At 40.4% G+C, this 21,115-nt stretch overlaps 1 protein-coding gene across 3 annotated transcripts in view; it reads left to right on the top strand.

Annotated features, from left to right (window-relative positions):
- nos1apa (nitric oxide synthase 1 (neuronal) adaptor protein a) overlaps positions 1-21,115 on the top strand; it is a 281,657-nt gene that overhangs the window by 228,229 nt on the left and 32,313 nt on the right. For all 3 annotated transcript variants that reach the window (XM_080431716.1, XM_080431715.1, XM_080431717.1), the window contains 2 exons: positions 498-694; positions 2,954-3,066. In XM_080431716.1, the coding sequence (XP_080287842.1) occupies positions 498-694; positions 2,954-3,066 (310 nt within the window). The remainder of the gene's footprint in view (positions 1-497; positions 695-2,953; positions 3,067-21,115) is intronic.

Below are 21,115 nucleotides of genomic sequence, written 5' to 3'. Positions count from 1 at the left end.
CAGAGTGCCGCGTTGTCTCTATCCCTCTCCCCCTACATATATCTCCATAGAACATATATGCTATTTTAGAAAAATCGTATATATATTTTTTAAAGCGAACATTTGTAAAATATTTTGTTCCAGGGACCTCCAGAAGCAAAGACTTGAGTTACAAATGTTCGCTTTAAAAATATACAGTATATATTCAAAGATTTGCACACATTTTCACGATAAAAAAAAAATAGCAGATCTGCAAGCTCATAGCGCGGCACTCGCTGCTACTTTTGAATAGCCAAAGAAATCTAAAATGACACAGCGTTCCCAGTTTCAACGGATTAAGCCCCGTGCTTCAATGTGTGTGGCAAAAGAGAGATGTCTGCATTTTTGTGGCTGAATGTACTCACTAATCCTTACCTCCCTGTCCCTTCCATCCCTCCCCCTCATCCCTTCCTCTGTCCCTCATTTTCCGTCCTTACTCTTCCTCCTCTCTCGCTCTCTCTCTCTTTTACTCATCCCAGTTGATCAGAGTATGTTCGAGAATTCCATCGCTCAGCAGCAGAGTCCTCAGACCTCCAGGCTGGGCCAGCCGTTGTCCCGCCGCTCCCCAGGATCCACTCTCCCCAGCGTGGGCAACAACTCCGTCGACTCCTTGTCCTCTGGAGGCCAACAAAGGCTGAAGAACGCTCTTAACCTGGGCAAGGCTGTCGGGGCGAAGGTTAGCCCCCACACCAGCAGATCTACAGATCATACAACTCTTATGCTTGTTTCCAGTGGTGGAAAAAAGTACCTCAAATGTTTTACTTAAGTAAAAGTATCAATACCGCAATGTAGAAAGTCTGGAATAAATAAATAAAAATTACTTGAGTAAAAGTACAAAAGTATTGGTGTCAAAATGTACTTAAAGTACCAAAAGCAAAAGTACTAAAATGTTTGAAAATAGCAGATCTACAAGCTTACAATGCGTCACATAATAGCCTAGGTATAAAATAGGGGCTGAAGTGGTTAATGTATGTTTTATAATATAATAATGTATATCTGCAAAGTAACTAGTAACTAAAGTTTTTAAATCATTCTAGTGGAGTAAAAGTGCAATATTTGCCTCTGAGATGTAGTGGAGTACAAGTAAAAGTACTGAAAAATGGAAATACTCCATTAAAGTAAAAATCACACCCTGTGTGAAGTGGGCGGTGTCTTCCTAGCTAACCACAATACTGAATGGAGTCAACCAATATATATGCTTTGATCTGAAAGAGCCACTTAGTGTCAGCATGTGTCTTGCTAGCTAATCACAATACTGAATGGAGTCGATCAATCATGTACAAAAGATAAATACATTTATCTTTTGTAAAACACACTTTATGATGGACAAAACCATAACTTAAAAAAAACAATAATTTGGTTTTTTTTAAGTTATGGTTGCTTATATAGGGCTATGCACATGTGTCATGTGACACTGGCCAATCACATAGGGCTATGCACATGTGTCATGTGACACTGGCCAATCACAGTCCTGAATAGATTGTGATTGGCCAATCACAGCGCAGGATAATTCTACAAACTTTTAGGGCCGGTTTCACTGCCCAAGATATTTGTACATTTTTCCAAATCTCACTTATAGGGGCGGTTTCACCGCCCAAAAATACCTCAAACGTGTACTTAAAGTACAGTACTTGAGTAAATGTACTTTACACCAGTGCTTGTTTCTTATGATACATTCTGTTATAAGCCCACAATCCTACATACTGGAAGGAGAAAATACATTTAATTTGAACATTTCTCTTAAAAGGATTCATTGGCATTTGCCATATTATAACAGTAACAGTAACCTTCTGTACAATACCATCTCACTGTGGAGTGGACACACTCCCACTCACAAACGGAGGTCCATTGCACACTTCCACCAGGAAACGTTTGTGTAATATGGTGCCGTAAGGCATAATCAACAGCAAGCTGTGTGGTTATTGAAAAATAATGCATAATGTGGAGGCTAATAACCCTGTAATGTGAGGTGCAGGGGAAGTTGCCTCCACAGGCTGCATTATTTTCAGATAACGGCACGGCTGAAGTTGATTATACCTTGATTATACCTCTTTACACCATATGGCCTCTTACCAAGAATTAAAACGAATCATTTATTCATATTTTGGGGCAGTGCAGTCTTTGAATGTAATCATTGCGTTGGCATTATTTTTGATCAACTTTGGAATAAACGTTACCTTACTACTGCAGCAAATGGAAGAAGTCGTAGTAATAAGGACCTAGAACTGGGTAGCTGACCACACACACACACACGCATGCACGCGCGCGCGCGCACGCACACACACACACACTACATTTTATGTTCCCCCCAAAAGGTCAAAAGTCATCTTGAAATCCATTAGCCTAAGTAACCATTAAAACGGCACCATTTCTATTATGAATATTAACTTAGAAAAACCTCCGGCTAATCAGAAATTAGTATTCTCTATGGCAGAGGTCTTCAACAGGGGGTCCGCGGAGGTACTGCAGGGGGTCCGCGAAATTGCTGTTTGATTAAACAATATTTTTGTTTGAAAAAAAAAAACTTTTTTTTTTCTTTTTTTTTTCAAAATGTCAAATTGTCTTTAAACATAACATGAATCCATAGCAAACAGATAAATGGAGGCACAATGCACAATAACATGGTATGTTTATACATATTTTGTAGATAATTTTTTGTTTTGCACACCTACTGGGGCAGGTGCGTATAGGAGCAGGCAATATAAAACACAATTGTATACATAAATATACAATATATGTGGTAGCCCCCCCTACCCTACGAGGTAGGGGGTCCCTGCTCCATCTCCCCATCAGTTTGGGGGTCCCTGGCCTGAAAAGGTTGAAGACCCCTGCTCTATGGCGTGATATAATTAATGAGAAATGAAAGTACAGTACCCTTGCCTTTTACCATGTTCTCTCAGCTAACGTCGTTAACGTCTCTACTGTGGTCCCCCAGGTCAATGACCTGTTGAGGAGGAAGGAGCCCAGTCACCATGGAGACATCGGTGTAACTGAGGTCAACAAGAACGTTGGAGCAGTATGGACCAACAACCAGACTACTGCCAACAGGTACACACACACGCACACATTTTAACCATTTATTTATGTCCACATAAAGGAGAATACATGCAGGGACACAAATATTATAGGTGCAGTTGGGTTACATTCACAAAATCATGGCACATGTTTTCATGATACAATAGGCAAGTCACTCAGTACTCTATGGGTATATGTAACAGCGTCTCCCGCCATATATGGCGACTGCCAATTATAGCAGAGATAGCACAATACTTTGCCAGCCTTTTTGCCTCCTTTTTGGGCATCCTAAGTTGTTGAAGCCCTCTAACAACCAGTCTGTGAGTATGTCCCAGGCTGCTGAATATAAAACCAAATAGTCTGCACCTATAACCCAGCTCTGAGATGGTATGTAGGAGTGGTTGGTATTTAATGACCTTGGTCTTAAAGGCCTCCTCTAGGCTAAGGTCAAAGGCGCATGCTATCTCTAACACACACACACACACACACACACACACACACACACACACACACACACACACACACACTCTCAAAGCAGTGAGTGACATCAATATTAACATGAATAATATTGATTATCATAGTGCTGTAGTTTACATGTTTACACAAATGAATACATATTTTGTATAATCTTTTTTTGAGGAAAGATAAATAATGTGGCATTATGTGGCCATCGGCAGGGAGCAACAAAGAAAGAACTGGACAAGATCTGCTTCTTGAAAGTAAAGGAAGTACCACCCTAAAGGAAGTGACATTGATGCTGTGCAGATCTGTTCACATTCCCAGGTCATGAAAAAAAACGAAAAAAGACAGCTTCTGGGGGGAGTTCATACAATGGAAATCCTGCCCTACTGTAGTTATTTTCCAAGCTTTGCTCCTCGTGAGATGAGATAAGGCTGTGACTGGAAACGAGGTTAAAGATCATAGAACCTAGGACTAACAGGTCTAGCCATACAACTATAATGGTAGAAAAATAATGATAGATTGTAACTGACAGAATGTCACCATTATGATTCTCCATTGCTGGGCAAATCTGGGCTGTGAAAATGAATTAGCAATACTGTATTCTCCACTCGTGTTAGCCACTGCTGCTAAGGTGCCCTTGAGCAAGGCAGTTAATCAAATGTGACAGGGGAGCTGATCAGTGATCAGTGACCATGGGTTTGCTGACTGTGGTTGTAACGGTTATATCTCAAGTGTGAACAGTGTGGTGGAAAAAGTACTACAATCTTGTACTTAAGTAGAAGTAGACCGAAGTCAGACCGAAGTCGCCCACTTCGGTCTGCCACCTCGGGGCGACTGATTGCCTCGTCGCTCAAGGGTCCTTCTGGTAGATCGACACGGTCACGACTTTTTTCTGTTCTGGCCCCACAGTGGTGGAATGAACTTCCCACTGATGTCAGGACAGCAGAGTCACTGCCCATCTTTTGCCGCAGGCTGAAAACCCACCTCTTCAGGAAACACTACCCTTCCTCTTTGCCTGGCCTACTTGTTAACTAGTTGTACAAACTCTTGTTTTATTGTTGTATTGTTTTATTGGATCTTGTTTAGTTGATACACTTATTTGTTTTAGCTCATGCTCATTTGCTATTTTGTCTCATCTGTTTAAGAAAGTAGGTAGCTGATATATTGCACTTTTAACTTAGCGCTAGGTATACTCTTGGTTGCTTGTTTTTGCAGGAAATGCACTTAAGACTTCTGGTGATTAGTAGTTTCGTTCCCTACCTATGTTGAATGCACTTATTGCAAGTCGCTTTGGATAAAAGCGTCTGCTAAATGACTGTAATGTAATGTTATGTAATGTAATGTAATGTAGTGTAGAAGTATCAATACTGACATGTAGAAATACTCTGTTACAAGTAAAAGTCCGGAATTAAAAATTTACTTGAGTAAAAGTACAAAAGTATTGGTATCAAAATGTACCTAAAGTACCAAAAGTAAGAGTACTCATTATGCACAATGTCCCATTTCACAAGTTTTCAAATGTATAAAAATCATTTGAAAATAGACACATTGTGAGCTTGTAGATCGGCTATTTTCAAATGGCCGAAATGTATATAGGGCTGTAGTGGGTAATGTATGTTTTGTAACTAGTAACCTAAGTTGACAAATAATTGTAGTGGAGTAAAGGTCCTTACACACCGGGGCGAATTCTTCATGCGAATAAATACGTTTTTTTTTTAAACCTTATAAAGTCAATGCAAGCGTCCACATCAGTTTCGCGAAGCGAAAAAGCGTCTTTTAATTATTCGGAACGAGTCCGAATTTTGCGTATATTCGCATATTCGCCGGTGTGTAAGGACCTTAAGAGTACAATGTTTGCCTCTAAGATGTAGTGGAGCAGAAGTAAAAGTACTGAAAATTGTAAATACTCCACTAAAGTAAAGAAATACCTCAGAATTACAGTACTTGAGTAAATAACTTGAGTACTTAGTTACTTAACACCACTGAGTGTGAATGTGTGTAACTTGATGAATGCATAGCAGCAGGGCATTGCAAAAAAAAAAAGGCCAAAAAGGAGAGTGGTTGAAAGAGCTTAATTTAACTGACTATTCATAAATCAGGAGATGGTTTTTGGAGGTGTAAAGCCTGATTTATTCTTAGCCACACGCCCACTGAAAATAACAACTTGGTGCAATCTGTTCTTTTCGGTGAGCAACATATTGAGGAGAGATAATTGTAGTATAAATTGAGTTTTTAGTAGAGTGTGACTCAACTAAATGCTTCTCGAGGTGGAGTGCCAAGTCCAAAAAAAGACGGTCCAATAGTTTAATCCATTAAGACCTGGAACGCATCTGTGTCATTTATTAGCATTATTTTACACTTCGGGCTATTCAGTGCTATTCAGTGCCGCGCTATGAGCTTGTAGATCTGCTATTTTTGAAAAATCGTGAAAATGTGTGCAAATCTTTGAATATACATATTATTTCAAATCTTTGCTTCTGGGGGTCCCTGGAACAAAATCTATGGGGGTCTACGGCCAAATACATATAATTTTGGGGGTCCTTGACATGAAAGAGTTTGAGCACCACTGATATACAGTAGCAACATAAGTTAAAAAAAAAACTGTTGGGATTTAGAAGACAATTGTACAATCGACTTCAGGTCTTAATGGGTTAAAAAAAAAATAGAAGCACATCCAAAAAACTAATCAGAGAATTACATATGACTGGTTTATTGCATCCATAACAGTCACATCTTGATGTGTCAAGACACTATAAAAAAGGCTGTTTGAGCCCAAATGTTATGGACGCAATAAACCAGTGATGACGTTATTTATTGGAGTTGCTAGTAATATCACTCTAACCCCGTTTCCACTTTTATCTCCACCTCACCAGGAGATTAAGCCTGCAAAAAGAACTACTGCCAAACGCGTCTACCCGGAAGTATAGGCCTACATGTTTTCAGTGGTGGAAAAAGTACTCAAATGTATCACTTAAGTAAAAGTATCAATACTACAATGTAGAAATACTCTGTTACAAGTCAAAGTCCGGAATTAAAAATGTGCTTGAGTAAAAGTACAAAAGTATTGGTATAAAAATTTACTTAAAGTACCAAAAGTAAAAGTCCTCATTGTTCAGAATGTCCCATTTCAAATGTATATGTATCGCGACGCATTGTGAGCTCGTAGATCGGCTATTTTCAAATGGCCGAAATGTAAACAGGGCGTTAAGTGGTTAATGTATGTTTTGTAATAATAAACAAAATCTATAAAGTAACTAAAGTTTTCAAATAAATGTAGTGGAGTAAAAGTACCATATTTTCCTCTGAGATGTAGTGGAGTAAAAGTATTGGAAATTGGAAATACTCAAGTAAAGTACAATACCTCAAAATTGTACTTAATTACAGTACTTAAGTAAATGTACTTTCCACCACTCACTGCATGTTTTCCAGCCTACCGGACTTCCTGTAGCTCTCTGTACTTCCTGTATTTCCGTTTAGACACTTTAGAACAGTGGTTCTCAAAGTGGGTTCCTGGGACCCTCAGGGGTCCTTCAGGGGGTTCCAGGGGGTCTCCAGCAAAGGATTTGTGAATAATTGAATGCAATGTGTCCCTAAACATGTTTTCTTTTTCAATTAATGATCACAGATAAAACAAGGCTGGCTTTGTTGGAAGTCTGAAATCAAATCAAATGTTAATTCACTTTAACTCTCGGAACTCTCGGATTAAATGGAATTGGCTTTTACTTAAACCTCTGTGTTCATTACTTACTGTACATACACACTGTTTCTCTCTTCTCCTGCTCTACCGCACGCACGCACGCACGCACGCACGCACGCACGCACACCATTGTTTCTTTGCCTTTACTTATAGAGAGCAGTTTTGCTTCAGAGAAACATTGATCTGATTGCTCTCTAGCTGAAGACAAAAAGGTTGTATTTTAAGCTGTTTAGACCCGAGGCCGATTTAAAAACAACGCCTTCTAAATCCTAACCTAAGTTTTCAGAAAATATTTTATTGTCTCCGCCAGGCCATAGGCATGGGGTTTTGCACCCGTGTGTGTCCGTGTGTGAACAGCTAATCTCCGGTACCTTTGGCTTGATCGAAGCGAAACTGTGCGCACACACTCCCTGGATGCCAGAGCAGTACCTCTGCCCCAATTTTCTTACATGGGCCTGTCATAGCGCCACCAGGAGGCAGTTTTTTGCAAAACATTTTTTTTACAGTACTCCTACAGATTTTGTCCAAACATCACGCAAATCGGTACACAGTAACAAAACGAGTCTTCCAGATTTTTCATATTCCATCCTGATTGGCTAAGATTGGCTTCCAAAGTTAGGAGCACATTTTCAACAAAATGCCTCAAATCATGAACACAGCGTGCGATTTCCGTGAAATTTTGCACGCAGATTCCCACTAGGCCAAGGAAGAAATGTCACTTGAACATCTTCACATCGGCCTCATGGTGGCGCTATAACAGGCCAAGTTGCGTTTTTACCTATAACTGCACGATGTGTGTAAAACTTTGTATGTACACTCCCTATAGAGGTCAAAGGAAAATGTTTGCCTGCATTTTTCCACATCTGCTTTTTATAGCGCCACCAGGAGGACGACTTATGTATACGTATGTATTTTATTATTTTTATTTTATCCAAATTTCACGCAAATCGGTACACATGCTCTCTATAGTCATGTGATCAAGACGGCTCTTGTTAAATTTTTCGTATTCCATCCTGATTGGCTAAGATTGTTTGATCTAAAGTTTGCAGGAGTGGCCCATTTTGAACTAAATGCCGCGAATCATGAACGCAGAATCCGATTGTGGTGAAACTTTGCATGCAGATTTGCACTACGTTGAGGAAGAAATGCCACACTTTTAATATTGCCTTATTATAGTGCCACCAGGAGGCCGATTTTTGCACTCTTTTTATTCATATTACTCCTATACAAATTGTGTCCAAACATCACGCAAATCGGTACACCTTATCTCTATAGTCAAGTAATCAAGACATCCATATGACTTTTTCATATTCCATCCTGACTGGCGAATTCCGAACATTGCTGGCCCACAATAACCTACCTGACTTGGCGGAGACCTGTGCTCCGAGGAGCACTTTTTCTAGTATTTATGTATTTGTTTAGTTGTTTAGTTGTTTATTTACTTATAGTGGGATCACAGTTGTTTTCTCTTTTTATAGGGCTATGTTGTTTTCAGTTATTGTTGGCAGTCATGACAGCCAGTTCCCACCTGATGTTATGTGGGAGTTCAGACTGCTCCACACCGTACTGAATAACTGCTAGCTTGCATAACATCTTCAGATTAGGACTTAAATCTAAGATATACAGGTCATCAGATGTGTTGTATCCTCCAAAGAGGAAGATACGTTCTCCCACCATGCAACAACCCATCCAATACCTCCCACACGGGGCTTTCCCTTTGGGCTCAACCTTCTTCCATGAGAAGGTCTGTGGATTGAATGTCCAGAGATCATTGAAGATCTGGTTCCAGTTTCCGCCACCAAATATGTACAGCTCTCCATTGTAGGCAAAGGCTGAATTATAACCGCGTCCTTTTGAATGAAGCTGTGCAGAAGGTTTGCTCAGCCAGCAGTTGGTCTCTGTGTCAAACACTGTGATGTTTCTGTAGTAGTTACCCTGGTACACAAATACAAACAACTTTGTCCCGATGATGGTGGCAGAGTGACGTGATGAAACAGACGGTGGAGTTCCTCTGGTGATAATTAAAGACCAGACCATCGTGGTGGTGTCCAACTTGTGGATGTCATTAGTAGTGTGTCCAGTCAGCTGGGTGAGTCCTCCATAGATAAACATGACCTTCCTCAAGACACAGGCTGAGTGTTGGTACCTCTCCTTTGGAACAGTACCGGCAATATTGGGTTTGGACCATCTGTGGTTGTCAACATTAAATGAATAAAGCACGTTACAGTAAGGAAGTCCCCCCCAGATGTAGACAATATCTTCTACCAGAACAGCTGTGTGGCCCATACGCACGCAGGGAACCTCAAGGCGACGTTCTCCTCTTCCATTTGTCCATGGGGGCAACTTCCTCCAGCGTAGAGACACTGTGTTGAATATGTGGACTTCAATCTGATCACTGTAGTTCTGGTTACTATATCCTCCAAATGAGTACAGCCTGTGTCCAACTACCACAGCAACTGGGTAGTAATTCTTATGTCCTTCTTTCAGACGTATCGTCCAGTGCAACATTTCACACACCAGCACCACTTTGTGAATCAGCGCAACTAATTTACAGAAGAGGTTGCTAGAAAGCAGGGCAGTTTTAATTGCCCTGCAATTTAAACAATTTAAAAGGACAATTACATCTGATGTAATAATGATGTTGTGATGTCATTGCGTGATGACATCATTATATGGAATAGCTAATGACGTTACTCAACCTGAATGGCTATTTTAGCTAAATCCATGATCTGAATTGTGTCAATACTATGACATCAGTAATCCATATTTGGGCATAGTGTGATAAAACATACTATATGTGTGAATTAATGACTCCTCTGACAGGAGGGAGAATTATAACGTTTCTTTGTGATGCTGAGCTGGCATTAGGACCACGCTTATTAACATTCATTCAATAACAAAATATGAATTCTGCATTCCAGCAGCCTGTATGAGTTCCAGTCTGTGCACTAGGAGTATTTTAGTCATGCTGCTTCAGTTGAACCACATACATGAGTTTACTGATTACATGCATGTATTCTATTGCAATGTGACTTAACACTTTGTTCATAAACATACAGACACACATATTGCGCACACAACACACACAAGGTATGTGAGTTACAGACTAGAGCAAAGGCTTTGTTTTACAGGAAGACAACTCCACTATTAGGCCTCTCTCTCTCTCTCTCTCTCTCTCTCTCTCTCTCTCTCTCTCTCTCTCTCTCTCTCTCTGTGTTAAGTTATCAGCTTGAGTCCTGCCACTGAGTGATGATCCATACATCCATCTATCAATGTATCTATCTGTATATAGAGAGTATGCACATGCGTCACTTTTCCACCGGGACACCCCTCCCCTTCATTTAGATTGAGTGGCAAAACATTGAGCAGCATGGAGCACTGGAGTTTGGAAGCGCTCGTTGGAAATCACTCAACAATCCTGTGTACCACCTGTTTCTAAATATGCACATAATGCAGGAGGCTGCAGGACGTTGCCTTTTTGAAAACGAGCGCTTCCAAACTCTGACACTTAGAAAAATAATCACCTGCACGGAATTTATTGACAGAAAGTAACTCGTAACATCTGTCTACGGTGGATTTTTAAGAAACACAAACTTTGCATTCAGAAAGAGGATAATTGAAGCTTTCTGTACAGCTGCCATGTTGGTGAGTTTAACGTCGTTTAATACAATCAGATAGGACTTTTCTGTTTGGATGAATGGACTGTCGAGGCCAGAAAGTAGTTTTTTTTGCCACTCAGTTGGCGTTCCCGCATAACTTCCGGGTACGATGATGTCACACGCATAGCCTCTATAGCTGTACAGTTGTGTGTCCGGGTAGCTAAGTCAGTAGAGCGCTCGCCTTTGAATCGCAAGGGTTCTGGCTTCAATCCCAGGCACTGTTTCAAGGCGAGTACTGGAAGCTGATGGTAGGTGGTGGTCCCAAACACTATTATGCCGGAGATTAGCTGCCCGCAGACAGACGGACACACGGACGGACGGACAGGGTGCAAAACATAGTCTCGGCTATGCCTTCGGCCTGTGGAGGTGACTATGTTTTGCACCCTGTCCGTCCGTCCGTGTGTCCGTCTGTCTGTGAGCAGCTAATCTCCGGCACTGTTGGCCCGGTCGCTGTGGAACACACACTCCCTGGACGACAGAGCAGAACCTCTGCCCCCAACTTTTCAGATCGGCCTGTTATAGCGCCACCGTGAGGCAGATTTTTGCAATTTAAAAAAAAAAATATTACTCCTACAGATTTTGTCCAAAAGTCACACAAATCGGTACACAGTATCTCTATAGTCATGTGATCAACACGGATCTGTCCGATTTTCCTTATTCCATCCTGATTTGCTAAGATTGGCTTCCAAAGTTTGCAGGATTGGTCCGTTTTGAACAAAATGCCTGAAATCATGAACGCAGTGTGCGATTTTCGTGAAATTGTACACGCACATTCCCACTAGGCTGAGGAAAAAAATGCCACTTGAAAATGTTCAAATCAGCCTCATGGTGGATATAGAAACTATCATCGACTGACTCGTTAACCAGATCCAAGGCCACTTCGAGAATATGCTTTAGGCTGTGCTAACCAACTGGATTCTCTTTGATGCTTCTCGTCCTGTTAGTGATGAATCTCTCTCAGAGTAGCTGCTGGAACTGAACTACCGAGGGGTGTTAAGCCCCTCTTATAATGCTGGATGGCGGTCCTGACATCACTATGGTGATGTCAGATAGTGTCAGACGTCTCTATATATGGAGCTGCCTATGTTAGTTATGCCCAAATATGGGACCATGACGTCAGTTATGTCTATACATGGAGTTTCTGGGAAGGGTTCGCTGATGTCAGACTCCGTACATATGGCACGTTTAGGTCCCTATGACGACTTTGCAGGTATATCGTCTCCATCTATGGGGATCTCCATATATAGGCTATTGCTGGCAAATATGCCCTGAATGTTTTCTACAGTGGCGCTATAACAGGCCGATTCACATTTTGACCGATAACTCCACCGATCTGCGTGAAACTTTGCATGCACCCTCCCTAGAAGCCAAGGAAAAACCTCTGCCCTGCATTTTTCCCATTTTCTTTTTATAGCGCCACCAGGAGGCCAACTTTTGTGAAACACATTTTTGGATATTACTCCTACAGATTCTGTCCAAAGATCACGCAAATCGGTACACAGTATCTCTCATATCAGTTAGTCATATCATATCAGTATCTCTAATATCTCTATTAGTCATGTGATCAAGACGAATCTGTCCGATATACTGTATTTCATATTCCATCCTAATTGGCTAACATTGGCTTCTATTTTGAACAAAATGCCTGAAATCATCAATGCAGCGTGCGATTTCCGTGAAATGCTTCACCATCCTTTTCACTTTGGCCTGCATGTTATAGCACCACTAGCAGGTAGGTTTTTGCAAAACAAATTTCTGGAACAAAATGCCTCAAATTGTGAGCCGTGAAAGGCCTGAGAAGAAATGGCACCCTTTTCACATTGGCCTTTTATAGGGAGGCCACAATAGCCTACCTGACCTGGCGGAGACCTGTGCTCCGAGGAGCACTTTTTCTAGTTATTATTATTACATTTTTTATCCTGTTGCTTTATACATAGCACCATCTAAATGACCATGACCATGAGACAGATGCTTTCCTGGTTTTAAAGGTATAACAACGTATATGCTTTCTCTGTCTTAATTTGTTAATGCAGTGGTTCTCAAAGTGGCGTTCGGGGACCCGCAGGGGTCCTTGGGGGGTACCAGGGGGTCCCCAGCAAAATGTGTTAATATGAGCTTGTAGATCTGCTATTGTTTTTAAATCCCTGGCACAAATTATTTTTGAGATGGGGGTCTGCAGCCAAATACATATCATTTTGGGGGTCCTTGACATGAAAAGGTTTGAGAACCAATGCTTTAGTGGGTCTGGGTGGGTGTGACGGTGCAATTTACCAAAGCTGCTCCTCAATCTGCTAATTTGTACTGTGTGACTATAATAACTATTTGTTGGTGAGATAATCGCAACAGCAGCGAAGTGTAATGGCTTTGATACAGTGCTCATTACAATATTACACGATGAAACCCTATAGCATCCCTATTCTGCAGGGCAAACATTCAGCAAAAATAGCAGATCTACAAGCTCACAATGAGCTTGTAAAGTATATTTGCCATTTTGGTGTAGCGAGAGGGAGAAAAGGAGGGGACCCTCGGAGGCCCTGGTCCAATGAAGAATATAGGGTTTAAGTGGTTAAACACACAATAAGGGAAAAAACTAAAAAACAAATACCATTAAACACACAATAAGGGGAAAATAAACTATAAAACAAATACCATTAACTACCAGATTATTGGTCGTTGGTTTTAGATGGAAGGATAATTCACATTGTATCTGGTTGCAGTCTGATCATTTGTGGGGTTTCCCCCTGCAGGGAGGGTTTTATTTGTCATTTCCATGTGTTATCTCCTCTACATCATGGCTGCTGGCCAAAGATAAAACAAATTAGCGAGAAGAATAAACATTTCTTTGGGAAATTAGATAAAGTAATTAGTGGCAACAACGTTAGTTGGCAATTGCCTTTATTGGCAACTGTGCTTGAATGGTATAGGCCACCGGCTGATGTTAAAAATGTTCTGCTAGCTTACATTGGCTGCGTTGGCTATACTTTGCAGGTAATCCCAATTCCCAAACTAAAACATCAAACTGTTTTGTCAGCTCTATTTTAATGCTGCCAAGATGTTCACTCAGCAGAAGAAAATTACTGTAATGTTATGTATCTACAGCCGTGCAGAGGGTCAAAACGGTATTTGTGGATTAGCTGATAGCTCAGCGGAGAGCTTGTAATAGCCACATAGTTTAGAATGGTGATACTTTGTTACTTGCGTGGTAATCTGTAAATGAATCTACACGCCCCTTCCAGCTAATAAGAATGAACTATTTACTTGCACTATAACCCATTGAGGCCGATTCTACAAATGTCTTCTAAATCCAGTTTTCTGAAACAATTTTGTTGCTATTAATATCAGTGGTTCTCAAACTTTTTCATGTCAAACTACAGTATATGTATTTGGCGGCGGACCCCCATCTCAAAATATTTAGTTCCAGGGACCCCCAGAAGCATAGATTTGAGTTACAAATGTTCGCTTTAAAAAAATATATATTTTCAAAGATTTGCACAAATGTTCATGATTTTTCAAAAATAGCAGATATACAAGCTCATAGCGCGGCACTCGGTGCCGCGCTATGAGCTTGTATATCTGCTATTTTTGAATAGCCCAAAGTATATAATAATGGTTAAAGTGGTTCAAATCTAAAATGACAAGGGGAAAAAAAAACGGGGTCTTAATGGGATAATATAAACCCTCATGAAGTCCGGATAGAATGCTTACCGAGCTAAAATGGGTTTGTGTATTGTTTGCCTGTCACCTCTGGGAGAAAAACCTCTCACAGAAGTAATCAGAACAACTCTGTTATCGCTATGGTGATTACCAAAAGGTAATTTGCTGTCAGTCTGGGGATCAGCCTGAGTAAACACGGACGGTCATTATTTTTTGTAAACACGGTTTCACTCATTGTCCACAAAAAAGAAGACGAGTATCTTGCCACATTAATTGTCAAGCACGCTCATGGAGTGTACACGAATGTATGGTGCCAGTCTCCAAGCAGACACATGGCCCAACTAACTCCACACTTTCCCGTAAAATTCCTCAATATTCTGCCTGTAACAACAGCTGCTTCCCATACCGTTACTGCACTTGCACGATGTACAATTAATATGAAACGCATTATGCCCCAATACATATGCAAATCACTTCCGCATGTCAAAATGATCACCAGCCTTGGACAACAGATCTACAAGCTAACAACGCCTCGCGCGTCGACGGTTGTTGCCTTAAAGATCTACTGCCGGCAGCCCCTCCCCCTGAGAGACGTGCAGAGGGATTTGGAGAGGCAGGGGCTGGAATTTCAAAAGGGCACCTATTGCTGGCGCCGGCCGGATGATGTCTTTTTTTTTACATTTCTACCCAGATTTAGAGGAATATCTCATTTTAAATTAACACTATGAATCGAGGGTTATACTGAAAAAAATTACTCCACAAACATGAACAATATTCATACAAAAGTTACTGTCACTGATGATCTATATGAGAAATTCAGCATATTACTCTACAACAGTGGGACACAACCTTCTTGCCCTGATCACATTGACAAAAACAATCCAGTATAGCATTAAATTACTGGTTAACAATGTAAAATGAGCAGTTTCAGTTATTAAGTATTTAAGTAGCCTTAGATAAAGACTCTCGTAGATGTATTTTATCAATTATTATAACTTCTAGTTATAATAATTGTTAAAGTGAGTGTGAATAAAAGCAGAAGTTTTAAATGTTTATTGTGGGATCGCTAAAGCGATCACACTACTGTTATTGTCAACACCGTTTTTTGACGTCTAACTAGTCCTTCATACTTTTAGCTACAAACTCCGTTCCAACTCTTCAACGTTCGGCCTACTCAGGACATGTCGGCTACCATTTGAATTTTTGAAATAATTTGTACTTTTAGAGATATTTCACTTTTTACTTCTAAAAAACTCCCATTCATTTCAATGGAGAAATTCATACTTTTAGATAGAAACTCCGTTCCAACTCTATAACGTTCAGCCTACTTAGGACATATTGGCTACCATTAGAATTTTTTTAAATAATTTGTACTTTTAGAGATATTTCACTTTTTAAATAGTAAAAATACTTAAAAGTTGATAAAAAGAGTAAAAATACTTAAAAGTTGATAAAAAGAGTAAAAATACTTAAAAGTTGTAAAAATTAGTAAAAGCTACTTTAAAGTAAATAAAGTGACTAAAAATACTTTAAAGTAAATACCTTGAGTAAAAATACTTAAGAGTACTTATATTGAGTACAAATACTTAAAAGTACTTATACTGAGTAAAAATACTTAAAAGTACTCAACATGAGTAAAAATACTTAAGTTGAAAAAAATAGTAAAAATACTTAAAAGTTGTAAAAATTAGTAAAAAATACTTTAAAGTAAATAAAGTGACTAAAAATAATTTAAAGTAAATACCCTTTAGAACCTTTCAAACCTTTAGAACCTCTTAAACCTTTAGAACCTCTTAAACCTTTCAAACCTTTCAAACCTTTAGAACCTTTCAAACCTGTAGAACCTCTTAAACCTTTCAAACCTTTAGAACCTCTTAAACCTTTCAAACCTTTCAAACCTTTCAAACCTTTAGAACCATTCAAAGCTTTAGAACCTTTAGAACCTTTAGAACCTTTCAAACCTTTAGAACCTCTTAAACCTTTCAAACCTTTCAAACCTCTTAAACCTTTCAAACCTTTAGAACCTTTCAAAACTTTAGAACCTTTAAAACCTTTAAAACCTTTAAAACCTTTAAAACCTTTAAAACTTTCAAACCTTTAACTCTACTAACACTATCAATACTCAATACCATCAACATTCTTAGCGATCCCACACTGTTTCTTCAGGAACAGTACCTTCTAGTTATTATTATTATTCTCTTTTTTGGGCGGTGTAGCCGCCCCTATAAGTGGGGTTGGGACATCTCATTAGTATTAGTTTCCTGCACTGTGATTGGCCCAGCTGGCCCAGTTAGCTGTACTGTGATTGGCTGACTCTTTTGGCTGACTCTATTCAGCACTGTGATTGGCTAGCGAGACACATGATGACATTAATAACCTATAAATAAGATTATGGACTTCCATCACTATGATGACCAATAAAGATTCTTTTCAATAAATGTATTTCTTTTTTGAAGTGAGCTTCCATCACTATGATGACCACTGTGATGACCACACCGCCCACTTCACACTGGGTGTGATTTTTTTATCTCTGCGAGGCCGATGACAAAGGGGAAGGTTATACCCGTTTTGTGTCCGACCGTGCCTGATCTCACAAACCACTGGAGTAATCGGCACAATTTTTCTTTGTCTTTACTCCTTTTTTTGTGCATGCTGCTGGGCCACATAAGTACCCTCCTACACATACATGTTTTTTTTCCCAAAATCTGTTTTATATATTTTATGACATATTGAACCTTAATTTTATTATGGAAGTCAATGTCGGATGAATCTGGCTGAAACAATTATGGAGTCATACGTCATTGATATGTCATAGACGACTGACGTTATAGACTGTTTGCACTTCCTGGCAGAAATGTGTGCTCCACTGAGCATGTGAACCTTTCAAGTGTTTTTTTTTAATCCTGGAAACCAGACGAATCTGCCAGTGTAAAAAATAAATAAAATAATAGCCCTCGGCAGATTAGTCTGGCCCCACTCGGTTGTGATTGGATTTCACTGCCCCAGCAAGTTGTGGTGCACCAATCAGGAACCAGTATGCAAATATGGGACGGGTTTATCACCATTTTTAAAATCCGTCCCTTTGAAATGCAGGTTCCAAACAGAGACTAATATCTATATGTAGTGATATTAGTCTGGCTATGCCAGGCTAGTGTTTTTAGTCATGACAGCCAGTTCCCACCTGATGTCATGTGGGAGTTCTGACTGCTCAAGACCGTACTGAATTACTGCTAGCTTGCACAGCATCTTCAAACTTGGATTCAAATCTAAGATGTAAAGGTCATCAGCGAGTGTGTTGTCTTCTTTGTATCCTCCAAAGAAGATGACATGATATCCCACAATGCAACAGTGCATACTAGAGATTGGACACGGGCCTTTTCCGTTGGGCTCAACCTTCTTCCAGGAACTCTCTGGGTTGAATTGCCACAGATGATTGAACAAGATTTCGTTCGTTTTGCCACCAAATATGTACAGCTCTCCATTGTAGGCAAAGGCTGAATTACAGTAGCGATTTTCTGGAAGAAAAGGTGAAGAAGGTGTGCTCAGCCAGCAGTTTATCTCTGTGTCAAACACTCCTAAGTTGTTGTATTGGTTCATGTACCCTATGCCCCCAAATACAAACATCTTTGTCCCGATGATGGTGGCAGAGTGATATACTGAAAGAGGTCCTGGTGTGCCTCTGGTGTAAATGAAAGACCAGACCATTGTAGTGGTGTCCAACTTGTGGATGTCATTATTGCGTGAGGTAGAACTATGCCGGTATCCTCCATAGATATACATGACCTTCCCCAAAACACAGGCTGAATGGCCCCAACTTGCCTGTGGAACCGTCCCAGAAACCCTGGGCAAGAACCATCTGTGGGTGTTGACATCAAATGCATAGAGCCAGTCACAGTATTCAAACCCGCCCCAGATGTAGATAACATCTCCCATCAGCACAGCTGTTTGGCCCCGGCGACTCGAGGGGACATTACGGGGACATTTTCCTCTTCTAGTTGTCACTGGGAGCAACTTTAACCAGCGTAAAGCCACTGTATTAAAGATGTGGACTTCAATCTGATTACTGATGTTCTCTTCCTCTCCGAAGCAGTACACCTTGTGTCCTACTGCAACAGCAGCAGCACGACCGACCTTTGGTCCTTCTCTCAGATGTACCGTCCACTGCAACATTTTACACACCAGCACCACCGTCAAACAATGTTACCAACTACCGTAATTATCCGGGGTTAGTTGATAGAATATTAGTCGACACACTAAAGGTTGCTAAATGTTGCTGTCTTTATTTGACACGTCATTTAAAGGACAAATCACACAGTTTGTGATGATGACAGTGTGATGTCATTGCATTATAACGCAATTATTTAGTATAAACAGTGATGTCTGCAACAACTATACTATTTGTATGTCTGTGTTCCGTTTATGCCCATGTATGGAGATCTCTGTATCTGTCTGCCTGTGTCCCTTTTATGCCCATAACACTTTTTCCAAATGAAGAATTTGAATTATTTTATACTGACACACAACGCTTTGACTTGCTTTGATATTTCTTGTACATTTTAAGCTCAGCACTTCAGCAACCACAGAAATAACATATTCTAAACTAAATCCTATTGCCCCCTGATGGAGTTAAACTATGTATTTTGTGGACAATATTGATAAGATCTATATTTATAGATCTAACCAGTCAAATTAATATAATAATGTCATATTTTAGCCTAACTCAGCCTGGCTCCATATTTGTCATCTCACTGTCAACCTGACATGTTTTATCCATAAGTCAGGGCCTTGCTGTTCAAGCTGATATCAGGGTGCCTGCTCTATTGTCTGTCTGCTGTGTGCTATCTATCGGCTTCTGGAATTCATAATATAGTTAGTAATGATAATTGACAACTTATCCTCTATGTCATTGGTTCTCAAAGTGGGGTCCTTTGGGTGGTTCCAGGGTGTCCCAAGCGAAATGTATTAATATAGCATCACAATAGTTTTAACCACTTCAACCTTTTATACTTTGGCAATTCAAAAATAGCAGATGTACAAGCTCATAGCGCGGGCTTGTAGATCTGAAAAATCGTGAACATTTGTGCAAAACTTTTGAATATATATATTTTTAAAGCGAACATTTCTTACTCAAATCTTTGCTTCTGGGGGTCCCTGGAACTAAATATTTTGAGATGGGGGTCCGCGCCCAAATACATATCATTTTGGGGGTACCTTGACGTGAAAAAATTTGATAACTACGGCACAGTTTTTCTTTGTCTTTACTCCTTTTTTTGTGCATGCTGCTGGGCCACAGAAGTACCCTCCTACACATACATGTTTTTTTTCCCAAAATCTGTTTTATATATTTTATGACATATTTAACCTTAATTTTATTATGGAAGTCAATGTCGGTTGAATCTGGCTGAAACAATTATGGAGTCATACGTCATTGATATGTCATAGACAACTGACGTTATAGACTGTTTCCACTTCCTGGCAGAGATGTGTGCTCCACTGAGCATGTGAACCTTTCAAGTGTTTTTTTTAATCCTGGAAACCAGACGAATCTGCCAGTGTAAAAAATAAATAAAATAATAGCCCTCGGCAGATTAGTCTGGCCCCACTCGGTTGTGATTGGATTTCACTGCCCCCGCAAGTTGTGGTGCACCAATCAGGAACCAGTATGCAAATATGGGACGGGTTTATCACCATTTTTTAAAATCCGTCCCTTTGAAATGCAGGTTCCAAACAGAGACTCCAGACTAATATCTATATGCAGTGATATTAGTCTGGCTATGCCAGGCTAGTGTTTTTAGTCATGACAGCCAGTTCCCACCTGATGTCATGTGGGAGTTCTGACTGCTCAAGACCGTACTGAATTACTGCTAGCTTGCACAGCATCTTCAAACTTGGATTCAAATCTAAGATGTAAAGGTCATCAGCGAGTGTGTTGTCTTCTTTGTATCCTCCAAAGAAGATGACATGATATCCCACAATGCAACAGTGCATACTAGAGATTGGACACGGGCCTTTTCCGTTGGGCTCAACCTTCTTCCAGGAAGTCTCTGGGTTGAATTGCCACAGATCATTGAACAAGATTTCGTTCGTTTTGCCACCAAATACGTACAGCTCTCCATTGTAGGCAAAGGCTGAATTACAGTAGCGACTTTCTGGAAGAAAAGGTGAAGAAGGTGTGCTCAGCCAGCAGTTTATCTCTGTGTCAAACACTCGTAAGTTGTTGTATTGGTTCATGTACCCTATGCCCCCAAATACAAACATCTTTGTCCCGATGATGGTGGCAGAGTGATATACTGAAAGAGGTCCTGGTGTGCCTCTGGTGTAAATGAAAGACCAGACCATTGTAGTGGTGTCCAACTTGTGGATGTCATTATTGCGTGAGGTAGAACTATGCCGGTATCCTCCATAGATATACATGACCTTCCCCAAAACACAGGCTGAATGGCCCCAACTTGCCTGTGGAACCGTCCCAGAAACCCTGGGCAAGAACCATGTGTGGGTGTTGACATCAAATGCATAGAGCCAGTCACGGTATCCAAACCCGCCCCAGATGTAGATAACATCTCCCATCAGCACAGCTGTGTGGCCCCAGCAACTCGAGGGGACATTACGG

The sequence above is a fragment of the Gymnoscopelus braueri genome (assembly GCF_963280865.1).
Source record: "Gymnoscopelus braueri genome assembly, chromosome: 6".
NCBI classification, from domain to species: domain Eukaryota; kingdom Metazoa; phylum Chordata; class Actinopteri; order Myctophiformes; family Myctophidae; genus Gymnoscopelus; species Gymnoscopelus braueri.
Note: the sequence above shows the minus strand (reverse complement) of the source record. Positions and strands in the feature narration are given on the sequence as shown.